General features: G+C 45.7%; 1 protein-coding gene across 3 annotated transcripts in view; it reads left to right on the top strand.

Annotated features, from left to right (window-relative positions):
- CACNA1E (calcium voltage-gated channel subunit alpha1 E) overlaps window positions 1-19,203 on the top strand; it is a 498,615-nt gene that overhangs the window by 260,231 nt on the left and 219,181 nt on the right. For all 3 annotated transcript variants that reach the window (XM_079980995.1, XM_079980994.1, XM_079980996.1), the window contains exon 8: window positions 2,006-2,187. In XM_079980995.1, coding sequence (XP_079837121.1) covers window positions 2,006-2,187 — 182 coding nt within the window. The remainder of the gene's footprint in view (window positions 1-2,005; window positions 2,188-19,203) is intronic.

Below are 19,203 nucleotides of genomic sequence, written 5' to 3'. Positions count from 1 at the left end.
CTCCCAGACTCCAGTCTCACTGCTGCATTCTGTGTTAGTTGAAGTTTCTGGGTCACCATCAAAGGTAGCCCCACGCAGAGCGCATTGCAGTAGTCCAAGTGGAAGATAATTGTAGCAAAACCAAATAAAAGTTCATCAAATTGAAATCCTCACGGAAATATCCTTACTCCTTGTTAACCTCACCCTAAAACATATGCATGCACACACAGTTTGGAGTTTTATGCCAGATTTCCCAGCACCCAAAATGACTACACAGGACAGGATTTTGCTTTGGGAGTTGTGGGTGTTTTGCAGCGAGGTGCATGGGTGTTTGCAGCCCGGATAACTTCAGGACACAAACACTAACTGAATCATTTTGTGATGAGAGGGTAGGGGAGAAATGGAAAGATCCTGAGTTGTTGAAACACCTCCCCACCCAGCACCACCCAGTGGAAACCAGAATACTGTTGAAAACCAAATCACTGCCAGATGGCAGCTGTGGTTGTAAGGTTTTGGGTTTCTAAGGCAAGGGGGTTATGAGAATGGATATTTTAAATGCATAGATTCAGAAGCATAAATCACTTACTTTGCAGAATCCCCCACATTTTGAGCAAGGTGTTTGTGTGTAATATAGAGTTTGCAACACTCTAGTGCCCCGCTCAAATGTGGCAAAGAACCTGAACCCAAGGAGATGTTGGGTGAAGCTCGTTGGATAGTTGTTGGCTCAGCTCTCATTTGCACCCACTGAGTTTTTTGGGGGAAAGTAACTGGAACACAATGGTGAGACCATGTGAGGAGGGTCAATACTAAGTCCCTCCCATAAGGAACTGGAAGTCTCTAGGAGCAATTGGGCAGTTTTCCTCCTGGGTGCATTGCAGTTGGGGATAATGCACAATGAGAGCCAAATTCTGGTGCTGGGGAGGCCCAGCCTCCTCCAGAGAGCAGATGCAGTATGTATCCATGTGTGCTAACCACACAGAGATGCACTGTGCTCCCATGGAAATTCTTGCTGCAGGAAAGCTGCAACGCCACAACATTTTTATGGGGCAAACCAAATGTCACAGAGCAGTGAGCAGGTTTTTTTTGAATTCCCTATAACTTTTCATCAGTTTTCCAGTGAAACAAGAGGTGTGGGGTGGTGTGTGTGTGTGTGTGTGTGTGTGTGTGTGTGTGTGTGTGTGATGGCCGCCTCCTTTTTGTTGTTTCATTCCGTATCTTGACAGGTGAAGAGTTCTGGAGAACTCAGAAGTTTGCCCACAGCACTGTAATATTTGGGTTGGAAGTGGAACTGCAATGCCATGTGAGCGAGATGAATAAACACCCACCAATAAAAGATAATGGGAGAGGATTTACCCCAGCAAATTATTTGTCAAAATTACAAATACCCAAATACTCTCGCTAGATTCAACGTGCTGCCACCTGCCTTATTGCAGGGCAGATTCGAGGGTAAACCATACGTGGAACGAGTCTGCCCCTGCAACTTGATGGAGGTAGAAACTGTCTCTCATGTCTTGTTACACTGCCGTTTCTATGGGGATATACGCTCTGTATTTATCACTTCTGTTATACAAAAATCTCCAAATGGGTCCGAACTTCAATGTCAAAAACTCCTGGTAGAGGACAAGGATCTAGAGATCATGCTAAGGGTGGCCAAATTCTGTGCAACTGCCATAAAACTTAGGGAACAAGCTGTGCTACCAAAATGATTAAGCTTTTAAATGACAATTTTAGGTTATATTTTAGTGATCAAGATTTAATATATATTTTTAACTGCCGCTGTATCTGTATTGTCTCTGTTATACCCAATTGCAATTCAATGTATTCCTCTTGTGTTTTATGGTTTTCCTGATATTGTAAGTGAGCCGGAACTGGTCTGTGACCGTAATAATAAAATTCATTCATTCATTTGGGTTGGTTGCAATAAAGGTTATACAATACTGTGGGTCTTCCCTGCTCTTGGGGACATTCCTTTTGCTTTCCGCTGATTCACCTGTGTCCTATTGGTTTAACCTGTGTGTGATTTCAGGTGAATTGCAAGAGTTGGACCCGCCTCATCCCTGCGGGGTGCAGGGATGCCCTGCAGGTTATGAGTGCAGAGAGTGGATTGGTCCCAACGACGGGATCACTCAGTTTGACAACATCCTCTTTGCTGTGTTGACTGTCTTCCAGTGTATCACCATGGAAGGGTGGACTACAGTGCTGTACAATGTGAGTAAAACCTGCAAGTGAACGACTCTGAAGATAAATTAGATCTTCCACTTAATCTACATTATGATGTCTTCGGTTTGCCATTATTACGGTGTTTTCACTTCTTTTCTCTCCATTTCCTATATAGCATAGGTCTTGCCCAGTTCACCTTGCTTAGCATATGCCCACTGCAAGTGAGAATCAGAATCAGAAGAATCTTTATTTGCATCAGCCACTAGCCATAACAATAAAATAAAATAAAACGTACTTAAGATAGAGGTGGGACGCAGGTGGCGCTGTGGGTTAAAGCGCCTAGGGCTTGCCGATTGAAAGGTCGGCAGTTCAAATCCCCGCTGCTCGGTCCCAGCGCCTGCCAACCTAGCAGTTTGAAAGCACCTCCGGGTGCAAGTAGATAAATAGGGACCGCTTACCAGCGGGAAGGTAAACGGCGTTTCCGTGTGTGGCTCTGGCTCGCCAGATGCAGCTTTGTCACGCTGGCCACGTGACCCGGAAGTGTCTCCGGACAGCGCTGGCCCCCGGCCTCTTAAGTGAGATGGGCGCACAACCCCAGAGTCTGTCAAGACTGGCCCGTACGGGCAGGGGTACCTTTACCTTTTTAAGATAGAGGTAAAAAGTCAACTATACAAAGTACATTTTGAAGGTTTACACCAATAATCCAATAATAGATCTTATTCTAATTGCCCCCACTAAAAACCTTGCAGTTTTTGCTGTCACCTGGTCATCTTGATCTGCTAAAAGAAAGGACACAGTAGCAATGGTTGAGTCAGCCGACATGGACAATACTAGAGGGGTAATAGTCTCACTCCTCAAATCTTTATAAAGATTGCAAGCCAGAAGCACATGAGCCACTGACTCAATACTGCCACCTCCACAGGGACATAACCGTTTTTCCAGTGGAATTTTTTGAAATCAACCCTCAAGTACGTACAGCATACTCAGTCTTGCAAAAGTGAAAGCTTGTCACTATTTGGGAATTCTTATATTTTGCAAATAGAGTGCCAAAGTGTCAAAATGACTAGGTGGAAAATAATCATAACTATGGACAACATTTCCTTATTGTGGCCAAATTGTTCTGTCACTTGATATCGTATAGGCACTGTCTAATTAAATTGTTTGCTTTACTGAAGCCCACTGTTAATAATTGTTGTGGTAATAAACCAGAAAAGTAAAGCTTTTGGTTGACAGTTTTAGTCCAACACTGTCATGGCAATCTTGTGATACTAAGGGTAGTAGACCTGTGGGGTTTCAATTTAGTGAACAAGTGAGCTTGTTTCTACTTTTTTTCACAGTATTACATCTATTCCCTTCAGTGCTTCTATATTAAATTGTATGATGTGCATGAATTGTGGGGGTTTGGTACATCCTCAGGCATTATTTTAACAAGTGAGCCGAAGCTGCAGTGTTTTCTTGCCTGTGACTCCCCTAGTTTTTGGTACAGTAGCATCATGTTAAACCACACCTGCCTCCTTTTCCCAAGTGATGTCAGTGTGGACAGCAGGCTTGCATAGACTCAGTGCGTGGTTGCCTGCAGTGAATAAGAAGTACCTCCAGATTGCTAGGTGAAAAAACTTGAAAATTGGAATAATTTATTTGTTTTCTTCTTGCTGTTTCTTTGTATGTGTGAGTGGGCAGGGTAACTCCCCCCCCCCCTTTTTTTTGGTTTTGTTTCGCAAACTAATAACTTTTTCTTTTTAGGAAAGTTAAGGATTCTTCTTTTTCTTTCTTGAGGAAAGGATCACATACATTTCTCTTACTTTTAATTCTGGTAAATTTCACGTGCTTTTGGATTTAAAAAACCTCCCAAAACCTGTTGCACCAGAGGCAACAGAGGGAAAAGTGAAATACTATATACATCATGGGATGGTATGCTTCTGTCGAACCTCTTACATCTGTTGTGTTTTGGGGGGACCTGTGGGACAGACCAGAGTTGGACAGGACAGGGAGAAAGTTTCAGGCAATGGAAATTTTAGCTGGATAAAAATGGGATGGTGGTGCAGAAAGAAAACCTCAAGGGAAACATTTGCAGGATATAAGTTCCAGAACGTTTGCCAGATCTTCAACTGACAGTGTGCTTTGACAACTTCTAGAGCCACGGTGAGCTGGCTCTGATGTATGAAGTGACCCCTGTCTCCCTTTAGTAAGGTTCACCTCTTTAAATTGTATATGCTCTAGTGTCGTGAATGAGCCAGCTCCCAGGGAAAGGTTGTTGCCAACTGAAGAAAGCAGCCAAGAACAGGGAGGGTTAACTGCCACGTAGGATGAGCATCGACTAGTGCCAATTCCCCCGCCCCTTGGAATGTCGGCTGATAAGGGAATGGCGGGGAGCAAGCTAGAACGCAGTCAAAGCTCGCCGGAAGCACAAACAGTGGGGAAAGAGTTAAGAGACAACCTCTCAGAGAATGGGGAAGAGGAGGGAGCTAACCCACTCAGTCCGAGGTCTCGGCGAATGGGAGGGCTGCAAGATAGGAAGCAAAACAAAAGGTGTATGAAGCAAAAGTTCAGTTGCTTCTGGTCACGCCGGAAGCAGTCTTCAGAAGGGTCATATTGACTGATGATGGTGGAGGCTGTGTTAACGCCGTCCAGAGCTATCTGTTTCTTTTGACAATAAATCATCCTTTTTAATTAACTACGCTCACTCAAGCTGGGGACTGGACTCCTGACATCTAGCTTAGAACATGGCACTCATTCAGTGCTCTGTTGGTTTCTTTGCAGGTGCTCAGGCAAAAAGGACTGAGTAAATGTAGGGTCATGGCAGGTGATGGGGCTGACTGCTGAGGGAGCTCCAGCTGGACCCTTGATTTGTGGTTGTGCTCCCTGGTTAACTCTTCTCCAGATGTGTGCTGCTGGATCATCAGGTCTGTGTGGTGCCTCCTAAACCACATCTTCTCTGTTGGCAACCTGGGTGCGCCCTGGTCACCTCCTCTTAACTTGCAGGGCAGTTTCATGACATCAGGTCTGCTAGAAAACCACTGTCAATCTCCACAGCTATATTCAGCTGCAAGACACTGTTCCAGTGTTCTTTTAGGTTTGTTGCTGCTGCTGAAGATGAATAAAAATAGAATCGGATGAACACCTGCATTTGGGTAGGCTCCCCCTTCTTTTGTGACTTAGCCATATGGCATGATCTGTACAGCCATGCAGGGGCTGTCATAACATCAGCCATGGGGGAACTAGCAAGGTATACAAGTTAGAAACAGCGATTAGGCTCCTGACAAAGCAAGTCTTCTGAGGGCAGACACATTCGGTAATTATCTAAAATAAGGCTTCTCAGCAACCCCCATCAGACTCTTCCTGTCCCTTCACATCTCTTCCTCCCCCCCGCCATGAACTGCAGTAGTACGTGTATTGAAGTGAAATAATTCCATTATAAGTATGCAATACAACTCCTATAGGAATCTGATCATGTAACTGTGCTTAAAGGCTTGGCAGAATCCCTTGGGTTAGGTAGGCAGCAAAAAAGAACATAGTTCTTAATGATGGTGCCGAACTGCAGGCGTGGTGGCTGTGCTCCCCCAGCCGGGAAGTAGCAGAGCAGCTAAGTGCTCAGATTGGTGCCTTCCCCTTTCTGCTGGGAAACAAAGCACTTGTTTCTTGGTTCCTGTGGCCTGTGCTGCTGTAAATAACTACAAATACCAACCATTTGCGCCTCAGCAAGGTTACTGTAGAGAATAATTATTAGTGTTTCGTCTCTGAGAGATTGAGAGATTGGACTACTCTCTCAGGAGTCTAAAGTTATTTGATGCATTCAGTTCAAAGCTGCGAGGGAAATGAATATCAAGAAATGAATTCATTCATTTGCTTCTATTTTATCTGTTTATTTTTCAATGCAATTCCTTTTTTTCAAAAAAAGCAACCTCAGGGCAGCTGGCAACAATTATGAAGGACAACAAATTCTGATCAACACAATTTCAAATGAAAAATGCAGCCTGAAGAACAGTAACATGAAAGTAACATGAAAGGTTTCTGCACAGCCCCAGTCCTGTTCTTCACATAAAGTCCCCATGGAGTCAAAGCGAGGATGGACTCTGAGAGAGCGGTTGGCATCAGTGAAGCACGATCCAGTTTGTGTTCTTGTTACAGGTCAAGAAAGTAATGGTTTTTTTTAAAAAGTCATTGCGTGGCAATACCCGCCCCCTCCCACAGATGGAATAAATAAAGACACCGGACCACAAAATTTAGGTTGATGGGCGAAAATGGCCACAACTTTATTGATTACAGGTAAGAGCGGTATTGGCCCTAGGCATTGGCCCTAACAGTCTATCCGGTCTAACCGGGGAGGGTTAAGCACCAACAGGGGGAGCCCCCGAGATGCACATCCGTAGGCACTCCCCAAGGGGTTACCACTCGGGAGCGCGCTTTAGGCCCTAGCCTCCGTAGGTTTCGGACGAGGCATCGCTCCCCGGAGTCCTTTAACGAACTACCCTCCAAGCATTGGGGGAGGTGATGGCGATCCTTCCCCTCCGACCTCATTTGCATAACAATACCCCGGCCAATGCCTAACCGCCAAAACCAGGGAGTTGTGATGTTTGCTACGAGGTAGGCGAAAAAACCAAGTGGCTTCCAAAATCAGCCAATTAGCCAAATGGAAAAACTCCTACCAGGCCCCTTGCGGCGACCAGCCGAAGCCCATAGCAAAGACCGAAGCATACCTAAAGGGCGGGAGGGTGGTAAACCGCGGCTGCTGCAGAGGAGGAAAGGGGCGAGCCCGGGCTGCCCTGACCTTAAGTGCCCCCGGGAAGCCCCGCCCCCAGCGCCAGCCCATTGGCTGGCGCTGCTGTATATGAATAATAATGGGAACGTGGGTCTTGCGGGGCTGGCGCCAGCCCTGCGAGAATGTGGATGGGGGCGTGAGCCCACAACCCCCCCCCTCCGTAGTTCGGGAGTGGCTTTGTCAGTATAAGCTTAGTGAAGAATGAACAGGGAGACAGCAACGTTGCAGTTTTATTTTATTTTTTTAAGTGTGTTTTGCTGCTTTCTGCACGTCATTCATCTATCAAACAACATTTATATGCAACAAATGTTTAGAGGTTTCAATGGCTGACCTCAAGTGAACAGGTATTCTGTTTTATCTAAAATACAGCTAGGGAAAATGTCAGTCGGGGGGGGGGGGTAGAGATAATAAATTTCCCACTTGGCAAAATAAAAATGGAACACATCAGTTCAAATTACAGGTTATGGGTGGAGAAACATCACATTTGTATTTGTTTGCATGTTTCTAAAAAAATATTGGGCAGTGGTGGGAATCAAGGTATTTGAAAAGGTCATGGAAATGTATTGGAGCATGGCAAATTAGTTTTTATTTTCACAGCTGTGGTAATAAATTTATTTTGGAATTAAAATAAATTTAAAATTGGTTTAAATGCATTAAGCAAAAAACGATACTAGAAATGGATAGATGATGGCGCCTGTTTCACTGGCACTCGCATGGTAGTTTGGTTATGAGCAAGTACCTCCACCTTGTCTTCCTATGTTATAACCCAGTGACTTTGAGGAGGAGAATACGAGCCCTGGAAGTCCTGCCACGTTCAGTTAAACCAGAGCATTGCTTCCCATTATCACACTTCCACAGAGAACTGTATAGCCACACGAGCAGAGCCACAAACTCCCGCAAAGTGATCCACTGGTTGATTCTGAGAACTAACTCTCAAGACAAGTTATACGGAGGAACCCTCTAAAGGATTGCCTCCAGGCCTTTTTGCTCTCCTCCAAATTTTACCTGGAAGTTCTTTGCTGAGAACATTTCAGCTCTGCTTTGCTGCTAAGTCATGAAGATTCAAGGGGAAATTCAGATGAGGGCTGAACTCAGCTCATTGTGATCTGGGGTCTTCTGCTTCTGATAGCATTTGTTATCAACCCACCCCATCTCTCATTTCTGAAATTCTTCTCCATCCCACCTGGTTTCTATCTGCAAGCTTCTGCCCCATCTGTGATATGATTGGTTTGTGTATATAGCAGGCAAGTAACAATGCTTGTATGCTAGTAACTTTATATTCTGTGTTTATATGGTGTAAGTCACTTTATGAGGGCTTGGCCCTAAAAGGAACCCTAAAATGCCTTAATTAATGAACAAATTTATTAGCCTATGAACTAGATTTGGGTTGTGGGTTGTGGGACCTGCTCCTGCTTTCATTCTGTCTTCTCATCATGGATGAGCTTTATAGTATCAAGTAAATCAGCCTCATAATTAACTGCTTGCTCAAGTGATTCTTTCTGAGTGAATAGCTTGCCATACCCATGGTTCAGGCTGTCCTTAGGCACCTGATAGGATACCATGTGTTGTGAGCTGATACAGTGGTACCTCGGGTTAAGAACTTAATTCGTTCCGGAGGTCCGTTCCTAACCTGAAACTGTTCTTAACCTGAGGTACCACTTTAGCTAATGGGGCCTCCCGCTGCACAATTTCTGTTCTCATCCTGAAGCAAAGTTCTTAACCCGAGGTACTATTTCTGGGTTAGCGGAGTCTGTAACCTGAAGCGTCTGTAATCCAAGGTACCACTGTACTTTTCTTTTTGTGTGCTTGTGTTCAAGACTGAAGCAAACATATGGGAATGTGATGTCAAGAGCTTGTTTGCATGTTGCATATTGCATATTGCATAATAATAATAATAATAATAATAATAATAATTTATTATTTGTACCCCGCCCATCTGGCTGGGTTTCCCCAGCCACTCTGGGCGGCTTCCATAAAAACCAAAAATACACTAAAATATCACAGATTAAAAACTTCCCTGAACAGGGCTGCCTTAAGATGTCTTCTGAATGTCAGGTAGTTATTTATCGCTTTGACATCTGATGGGAGGGCAACACAGTTGCACAGCCCATCTGTAGCTGCATGGAGTGCATTGCTAGGAAAGCTAAACTTCATGACTGCCACATACAAAAAGCAAATCTGGGTTCTATACATGACTGAGTTGTTGTACGGTTTTAAGAGTACTTTGGGACGTCCAGTGTGGATCAAAGTGACCTAGACTTTATTACAGACATAATAAGATATGGAGAGCCTTTCAGTCTGGGAATCTCCAAGGGGGGTGGTTTCCCATTACAATTTAACTCAAATCATACTTTCAGAACAGCCCGCTGGCAAGATGGAGAAGGCAAGAGAGTAAAGGGCTGTGCTACTCCTTGAACTGAAGCCCAGCATTTCACTGTGGTTACAGTTTCTGATCGACAAATGAGCTATTCTGCTGTGATGGCATCTCTCTGCAATCTGGTGCTGTTCACATAAGGCTTCAGCAGACCAAGTAAATAAATGCACACAGAGTCTGATGGTCCTCGTGCAGACTCAATCATGTTACTGTAACTCGCTGCAAGAGCCTTGTGTGGGCTGAGCACTGTGGAATAAAAATGCACCAGCTAGTCATTTCGTTTGAAACAGCCCCTTGCCTGGCTGCCTATGAATGGTCTATTTGGTGCCATTGAATTTCTCCCAAAGTGACTGTTTTATACAAAACTGAAGGATCCGGATTAGGTGAAACTTCTATAGGAATTTTAGAGAAAATCTGAAATAATTTAACTCAGCTTGGTTAAGTTTTTCCAGAGGGGTTTTGTGCGTCTTTCACACAATGCACCCCGAGACCAGTAGCCTGAGGGACAGTTGGCCCATTTGCCTGAAGTCAGAGATGGTCTTGGTAGCGAGAGAGCAGGGGTCGGCAAGGCTTACCGGGCGTGGGCTGGATCACTCCTGCGGAGATCCTTCATGGGCTGGAAAAATGCAGCGTGATGCTGGAAATTGCATCTGCGCATGTCCGCGGCACCGGAAATCACTTCTGCGAATGCCCAGACGCTGAAAATCACACCTGCGCAGAAGCGATTTTCGAAGTCTGGGCATGCACAGAAGCGATTTCCGGCACGGCAGACATGCGCAGAAGTGATTTCTGGCATCTGGGCATGCGCAGAAGCTATTTCTGGAGCCGCGGAAGAAAGTCCCTGCACCACGCTGCGCTGGTTTAGCACAGATTGCGGGGACTTGCTGAGTGGGTAGCTCAGTTCAGGAGCAGCTCGTGGGCTGGTTAAACGATTCTCATGGGCTGCTTCTGGCCCATGGGCCTTAGGTTACTGACCTCTGCAAGAGAGTCTTGTGTCATTCCCCACCCAAAGATTTTAGAAACATTTGCTTCAAAATTTGCCTTTTCCTATAGCCTAGAAAATGCATTTTATTTGATATCATAACCACATTGTTTTCATTGTCACCAAAATCCTGGCCCCCACATGCATCTAGTACACTTTCTAAATTCCACAGTATCTGCCAGTGAAACCATGAAATCTCATTAGATAAAGAAAAGTGCCATTTTATGCATGAACACTCATAAGTGTACTGTCACCTTGAAACGCATTGCAGTCTAGTAGCTACTGTAGATCACAGATCATTCCATTTCAATAATGTGGGCAGGATTCACCTAAGGAGCCTCATCAGCTTATGCAATGGGTAGGGTTGCCATATTCCCCAAAGTGAAAATGTGCACATAGTTGTTGAGCTTTTTGGCGGAACAAAAAAAATCCACCTGGACGCCATTTGGCTGAGCGATTCTCAGAGCAAAACACGGACGTATAGCAGCCCTAGCAATGGTACTTTCACCATCCCCACCCCCCACCTTTGCAATTGGCTCTGGGGAAGTGCAGAGAACTCCAGAAGAGTGTGTGGAAGGCAAAGATGAAGGAGTGATTGTTCTCTCTGGGGTCATTCCACATCAAATCAATGCAAAAAACAAAGGTTTCATTAATTCTTTCTATCACAGCTATGGATTGTAGGAAAGTTGTACCCAGTAACCATTCCCCCCCCCCCCACAATGTCCCCAAAATGTACAATTTTGTTACAAGACATAAAAACCCCCATAAATTTCATTCTTTGTCAAGAAAGCGCATGTCTTTGCAATACTTTTCACCATCAAAACCTTTTGATTCCATCATGCCCACACACTGAAAATTGAGGTTTTCTAAACCTAGTTTTTGCATCAAAAAACTACATTTATAATTTTTTTTAGGCATTTATAAAATCTTTTGAGTGCTGGTGTATTTTTTTCCTGAAATCCTCATCATGTTACTGAGCTCTGTGTAAAATTTCAAAGAGATCTGATCATTGGCTATGGAGGCAAAAAAAAATGTACACAAGGCCGAGGATCTCAAGAGGGACAGAAATGCAGATTTCACGAAACTTTGAAGTGCTATAAAATTAAAACCGTTTGAGATAGAGCATGGAAATTTAAGGGGGTTTCTTTCAACCATAAGGGAAGGGTGTACACCAAGTTTCATCAAAATCTGAGACGGTGGGTGACACGACCGCGTTGAACAGATGTGGAATGACCCTCTGGCAAGCTGAAATGCTTCCAGAGATGATGCTGTTTGACAGTGGAACAGACTCCCTTGGGAGGTAGTGGACTCTTCTTCCTTGGAAATTTTTAAGCAGAGGTTGGATGGCCATCTGTCATGGATGCTTTAGCTGAGATTCCTGCATCGCAGGGGGTTGGACTAGATGACTCTCAAGGTCCCTACCAACTCTACGATTCTATGATCATAGTGCAATATTGAATTCCAATTCCTTTGTCAAAAAGTTTGCAAGTGGGTTAGGCCAATGGCTGTTATACAGACTCAGGTAATTGCTCACATGAAAAAGCAAATGTTTCTTTTAAAAGAAAAAAGAAGCAGAACACGTTTGCATGCAAACTCAGGAGAGCCTTGGTCAGCAACTAGAGGTTCTACGATTCTATGATCATAGTGCAACATTGAATTCCAATTCCTTTGTCAAAAAGTTTGCAAGTGGGTTAGGCCAATGGCTGTTATACAAACTTGGATAATTGCTCACATAAAAAAGCAAATGTTTGAGAAATAGAATGTTTTTTAAAAGAAAAAAGAAGCAGGACATGTTCGCATGCAAACTCAGGGGAGCCTTGGTCAGCAACTAGAGGTTGTTGTCAACATCTAGAGGTTGTCATCTGCAGTATACAAAATACTACTCGAAAACCCCATGAACCTCCTAGATGTAATCAAAAAACAATGGGAGGACGACATAGGCTATGAGATTAACCCCACTCCGTGGACCAGAATGTGGTCTAAACCCCCCTTTAAATCCATATCAACAAAAAGGAAAGAACTCACTCTAAAACTCACCTACAGGTGGTAATTAGCACTAATAGACCCAGGAACCTCACCAAAACGCTGGAGAGGGTGCACCTCTACAGGCACATACTTCCACGTGTGGTGGGAATACCCCCAAATCCAACAATTCTGGACCACAGAAATATGCAAAATAACTAAGCAAGTATTAGAAATAACCCCAGAACTGGCCCTACTAAACATCTTCCAGGACAATAGTGCCCACTCACATCACAAAGAACTCATAACCCACCTACTCTCAGCAACCAGAAACAACATAACCAGACACTGGAGAGACCTGTCAGGAGTAAGCATGGACCAATGGTGTCAAAGAGTATGGGAAACAGCCTTATTAGAAAAACTGACCAATAAACTGAAACTGACACGGGGACAAATAGAAGCAGACACCTTCACCCCGGGATGGCTTCCCTTTATCACATACACAGCCCAACAAGACAACGACAAGAGTCTGCCAAGAGCATACGAATCAATATGGCTAACCTGATCCAAAACATCCATCCATCCCACTCACACATGAAAACAAAGTTCACCACAGCCAATCAGAAATGAACAACCACACCCTAGGCCAACCCCCAACCTTTCTCAACACCAAAGGAACACAAGCGAATAGCAAAGAGAACCTGCACAAACGACGCTGTCACAAAATATACATTAAGTAAAATAGAAACATCGCTGCCCGACCCCACTCCCACTCACCATTCCCCCTCCACCTCTTCCCCCCTTTTCTTCCTAATGTAACACTAATGTCTCAACAAATGAAACTGATCTGTAAAAAATCTAACTTGAAAAAGAGACATTGCACATACTTTTGTAAACCAAGAAATCTTTAATAAAAATACATTTCAAAAAAACACAAAATACTAGAGGTTGTCATGAGGGAGGCTGAGGGGCTGGCAGGTCAGGAGCCCATTTTCTATCACTGCATGCTTCCACGTCCTTGGCTCACTTGAGGGTTGACAACAGAGTGTGGGGGTCAAGCACAAGGGCAAGATTCAGCCCAGGAGCTGCCAGTTGCTAACCCCTAAGCTAGAGAGAGATACATTTGTGATGAAAGTGATGATCAGTTCCAGGCAAGGTGGTTGTTGGAAGCATTGTCTCTTTGGCATGAGTCAGGGGATATACATAAAGAGAGAACAAGTGACACCTGCTTTCCCAAAGAGAATGCTAACAAGCACGGAGAGAGCAGAAGTTATTCTAATTAAAATGCATGCTCAGGCAGAAAGACAGAATAGAGACCAGATTTGTACCCAAAGGCGCTTAGAGCAGATCCAAGGTTGTGGAAAAGAGACCAAGCAGAATGGTGCAATGTTATATGCACAATTAATAAACTCTCTTGTTTGGGAAAAGCAAAAGTTGCAGGAGAGAGAAATCAGCTAGCATTCTGGAATAATTTACACAAAAAAAACCCCATGTTTTCTTCTTTCACAAAAGAAAATTGAATATGTGAAATATCCGGAATGGATTCTTGATACTTTCATTTGTGTGGCTTGTGTACGAAAGTTGCCCAGGTTTTTGGTTAAAGGATTGGTGGTTGGTGGGGAGATGTCTTGTTTGTGACCTAGATCAGAGGAGAGAGAAATGGCAGTCAAAGACAATGGTACTGAGTCATTAACTTCGGGCACAATTCCATCACAATGACCAGGTTTGCCACAGCTCAGACAAGTGCATGGTTCCTCTTCTAATTTCCTGTTTATCCACAGGATTAGGATTCTGGAGTGCTAGTCATTAAATAAACCAGTAAACAGTGAAAAGGGCTCTCACCATTCAGATGCACAGAGTGCTGACATATCCTGGCTAGAGGAACGCAAGTGTCAGGGACTGGGCAGAGGAGGAATGGTGGAAATCGCCTCTCCATCCTGACTTTTCCAGGGAGGAGGAAGAGGAAGACAGTACAGATTTACAACAGGGGTCTGAGGGAGGTCGCAGCTCAGAGGCAGATGAGAGGGAAAGCTGGGAGAGTCGGAACAACACTCGGCTGACACGTCGTCTTTCGAAAGCATCCCAGACCCTCCATCTCGCAGAACCCGGTGAGCCTTAAAAGTAGGAGAGTAAAGAGCTCAAAGACAGAGGGCTACGCCTCAGACTTTCTTCTTTGTGGCTTCCATCCTCTGTAAGGATGAGCCATGTGATGCTGGCTAAGAGCCAGAAGTGGAGTCCGAAAAGTGAGAATGGAAAAAAGGGAAGATGGCTGCATGGCTAGCCCTTTTCCAGGCTCTGCTAACGTTACACCCATCTACCTGGCCACACACAAGGGGAGGATGCTCCAGAGCAGGTATGACAGGAAGTCCTCCCTCTCTGGAGCCACATTCCCCGGTGTGTCCACTCTAGGCAACAGGAAAATGTTGTACTTGACTGCTTCAGTGATGATGCATTCCACACCTTCTCCCCCTAGACCCCCACCTTTGTGTGGAATACAGTGGTACCTTGGGTTACAAACACCTTGGGTTACAAACACTTCGGGTTACAGACTCCGCTAACCTGGAAGTAGTACCTTGGGTTAAGAACTTCACCTCAGGATGAGAACAAAAAATGTTGGTGGTGGTGGTGCGGCAGCAGGAGGCCCCATTAGCTAAAGTGGTACCTCAGGTTAAGAACAGCTTCGGGTTAAGAACAGACCTCCGGAACAAATTAAGTTCATAACCAGAGGTACCACTATATGCTAGAAATTGTGATGTGATGTCCCTTCTCGCTTTAGCAAGCCCTCTAAAGGAGGATGGAGGAAGAAAGGAAAATACCCTTGGCTACTCCAAGTTTCCTTTGTGACCTCAGAATGAGGTAGCTCTGAGCCTACCCGCCAGTCTGTAGTAACGGCTGGCATCATCTGGGTCCTAATCCCTGTGTGAAGTCCAGATTAACAATAGCATCACAGTAAATGGAACCAGCCCACCAGCTCCTTTTTGGAACTGTGGACTGAATCCCCAATTGCTCTGCGACAGTGATGGTTTTTATGCATTTCAGCGTACAGCTTGATTGGGAATATGAATCATTGTTCAAGTTGCAAAGCCTTATCATCCATGAGTAATAAAATGTGTAACATTGGTTCGCCTGAGGCAAACTTACGCCTAACGGGCCCACTTGGGCCAATCACAACTCTAGATTCTTGGTTCCTGGATTTTTCCATCAAACCTGTTGCTGTTGTTCTTTACCAACTTGAAGGCAATAGCAGGTTGTGACTATCTAGGCAGGTCATGCCAGTAACAGGTCATCGTTGTATTTTAACATATGGAATTGCAGGCTGGACGCAGGTGGCGCTGTGGGTTAAAAGCCTCAGCGCCTAGGGCTTGCCGATCGAAAGGTCGGCGGTTCGAATCCCTGCGGCGGGGTGCGCTCCCGCTGCTCGGTCCCAGCGCCTGCCAACCTAGCAGTTCGAAAGCACCTCCGGGTGCAAGTAGATAAATAGGGACCGCTTACCAGCGGGAAGGTAAACGGCGTTTCCGTGTGCGGCTCTGGCTCTGGCCAGAGCAGCGATGTCACGCTGGCCACGTGACCCGGAAGTGTCTCCGGACAGCGCTGGCCCCTGGCCTCTTAAGTGAGATGGGCGCACAACCCCAGAGTCTGTCAAGACTGGCCCGTACGGGCAGGGGTACCTTTACCTTTACCTTTAAGATTAAATGCACATCTGTATATGGCAGGACATGGTGTGCCCTGCAGACCGGACAACCAGAACAAATGCCCACATCCTCCTGTGGGCAAGTGGATGACATGCTTGAGTCCTGATGCTCGTGTATGTGCATATTTCCTTCTAGGATAAAATCTGCAGCCCAAATACATGCTTATTTGAAAGTCGGCTCCAGTAAATTGCAGATGACTCCCAAGCAAGCATGAGATTAAAGCTTAAAAGCTTTCATTATATAATAAGTATCTAAATGTGCAGTTATATATATAGAGAGTGAGCAATCCAGCCAAATTTAAGCACTTTTAAATGCAATTTGTATATCCACAGGTGATTCTTAAGCACACGTTTTAACACTTCCATTTAAATCAATGGTGCTTAAAAGTGAATTTTGACTAGATTGTGCCCACTTGCTTTATATAAAAGGAAACGGTACATTCACATTATGTGGATAAGTTCACCACAATTTTATTTTATTTTAAATTGGGCAACACATGTTAGTTATTTGTAACACACTGCTGGACAAAAGGGGGAAGACTCAATTGCCTTCCTATTTTTTAAAACCCTGCCTTATTGTCTGAAGGCCATTCTCATTTACGTTGACTAGCTGGGTAACTATTTGCAAGCCTGCATTTTGGTACATGAGCAAGCCAAAGCTATGAGTTGTACTATGATAGCTAGTGCAGGCATAGGCAAACTCTGGCCCTCCAGATGTTTGGGACTACAATTCCCATCATCCCTGACCACCGGTCCTGTTAGCTATGGATGATGGGAATTGTAGTCCCAAACATCTGGAGGGCTGGAGTTTGCCTATGCCTGAGCTCATGCGCATTGCATACACCAACTTTTTTTTTTTTTAAGGAGGGGGATATTTTCACAATTTACCTTAGACGTCCCATTTTCACAAGGTTGATTACACATAGCTGTAGATTTTACTCTCCCAGGTCTTACTTGCGGAACACAAGCAAAATACTTAAATCCATTTCAAGCCAGCTGAAAAGGTCTGCTTAGTCTGCATTCTTGCTTTGCGAAAAATCGATGGAGGATTTGCTATTCATTTTCTCCCATGCGCAAGCTTGGGTCCTCAGATAACAGACAAGGTACAGGCACACATTTCATTCACATCAATGTTTGTTGCACCATGTCAGTGAGGAGGCGGAAGCAATGCACACCTGTTTAAAAGGTACTGCTGAAATTTCTGCCCTTAGGATAAGGGTTTCAGTTTGTCCCTGATTCTCTACCTGGTCGTTTCTCTCTCTGCACTTTGGCACAAAATGAAAGGGGATGTTGTGTTGCATTTTCCCTTTTCTGGCAGCTGCCCTTTGATGTTGAAAGAAAAGGCTCCTCTCTCCAGGAGACTTTTGCTGTTATTGGTCTGGCACAGCCTTTGGCTTTTCCAGGACTGCACTGGGGGTCCTCTGGGACTGTGGTTGCAAATCTCAGAGCAACAGTTTCGAGACTTAATTGAATCCATGCTTGCTTAGGGAAGCTGGAGATGTAGACATTTGAAACAAAAAGAGGGCAGGAACGGGGCAGGCAAAGTGGATTAAGAAAGATTAATCCTTGTTCACAGGCAGTCTGACACGGGGATGGAAAGTTCAAGAGGATGGTCTCTCAACTGCAATGAGCTAAATGGCCTGAGAAACTTGTGGAAAGCTGATAATGAGCTGGGATCACTAGAGGGGGGAGAGGATACTCCTGCTCACTGTGCACTGACTTTTCATACACAATATACCTTCAAAGCACGCTGAAAGCACATTTTAGTGTGTACACAGTTGGAGGCTGCAATCCTGGCTATAATCAGAAGTAAGTCTCACTGGAGCGTTAGGGGAGGGGTAACACCTCTGTTATAGGGACGCGGGTGGCGCTCTGGGTTAAACCACAGAGCCTAGGACTTGCCGATCAGAAGTTCGGCGGTTCAAATCCCCGCGACAGGGTGAGCTCCCATTGCTCGGTCCCTGCTCCTGCCAACCTAGCAGTTCGAAAGCACGTCAAAGTGCAAGTAGATAAATAGGTACCGCTCTGGCGGGAAGGTAAACGGCGTTTCCGTGTGCTGTTCTGGTTCACCAGAAGCGACTTAGTCATGCTGGCCACATGACCCAGAAGCTGTACGCCGGCTTCCTTGGCCAATAAAGCGAGATGAGCGCTGCAAGAGTCTGGACCTAATAGTCAGGGGTCCCTTTACCTTTTTAACACCTCTGTTAGGGGACACATTGTGCTCCTTTTTGTCCACCTTTGGTCCCCACCCGGCACTCAGCTCTCACCTGTGGTTCCTAGAAGCTGTCAGCATGTGACAGCAGCTACATCCTGGGAAATGGCTTCAACTGGCCAGCTAAACCAGTTGAGGGCAGCCGATGAGTCTCAAACGCTCGGTGAGTCAGGAACTTCCCATGCAGGTGGCGCTGTGGTCTAAACCACTGAGACTCTTGGGCTTGCTGATCAGAAGGTCGGCAGTTCGAATCCCCGGGATAGAGTGAGCTCTGATTGCTCTGTCCCAGCTCCTGACATCCTAGCAGTTCGAAAGCATGCCAGTGCAAGTAGATAAATAGGTACCACTGTGGCAGGAAGGTAAATAACGTTTCTGTGCATTCTGGTTTCTGTAACGGTGTCCCATTGCTCCAGAAGCGGTTTATTCATGCTGGCCACATGACCTGGTGTGCTGGTCCCGGGGGGAAGGTTACCGTTGGCGTGGTCAAAGTCCGGTCCTGGGTCAATAGCCTGGAAACAGTTCCGAAGGAGCAGGGTGAGGTCCGAAGCAGGAAGCCGGGCGGGGACAGGAACACTGGAGGAACAGGACTGGATGCTAGCCGAAACAGCTCTTCAACGACGTTGCTCCCGCAACCTGGGACCGGGCTGACTGGCCTTTATCTTCTCTGAGGCCAGGGGCGGCCCCGGCCCCCAGGAGACCCGCCTCTCCTGGCCTTAAGGCGAGTACTCCTCCTGGGAGAAACCAGTTCCCTCCACCTCTCTGCCCTGAGCCTCTGCAGTTCAGGAGAGGCTGAAGGGTTACTGGGCCCAGGGGGAGACTCACCTGTAGGCACTGAGTCCTCAACCACCTCCGGAGCCAGAGTGGATTCACCTGGTGCCTGCTCCTGAGGATCCGGCACAGGTGCAGGCGCTTCAGAATCAAGGCCCTGCCCCAGTTCAGCCGGCCCTGGAGGCGGGGACTCCTGTGCAGGCTGGGATTCCTCTGGTTCAGCCTCTGAATTGGAATCCCAGGCCATCACACCTGGAAAGCTGTCTTTGGACAAACGCCGGCTCCATCGGCCTGAAAGAGAGATGAGAGCCACAAC

Source organism: Podarcis cretensis, assembly GCF_951804945.1.
Source record: "Podarcis cretensis genome assembly, chromosome: 6".
NCBI lineage: Eukaryota > Metazoa > Chordata > Lepidosauria > Squamata > Lacertidae > Podarcis > Podarcis cretensis.
Note: the sequence above shows the minus strand (reverse complement) of the source record. Positions and strands in the feature narration are given on the sequence as shown.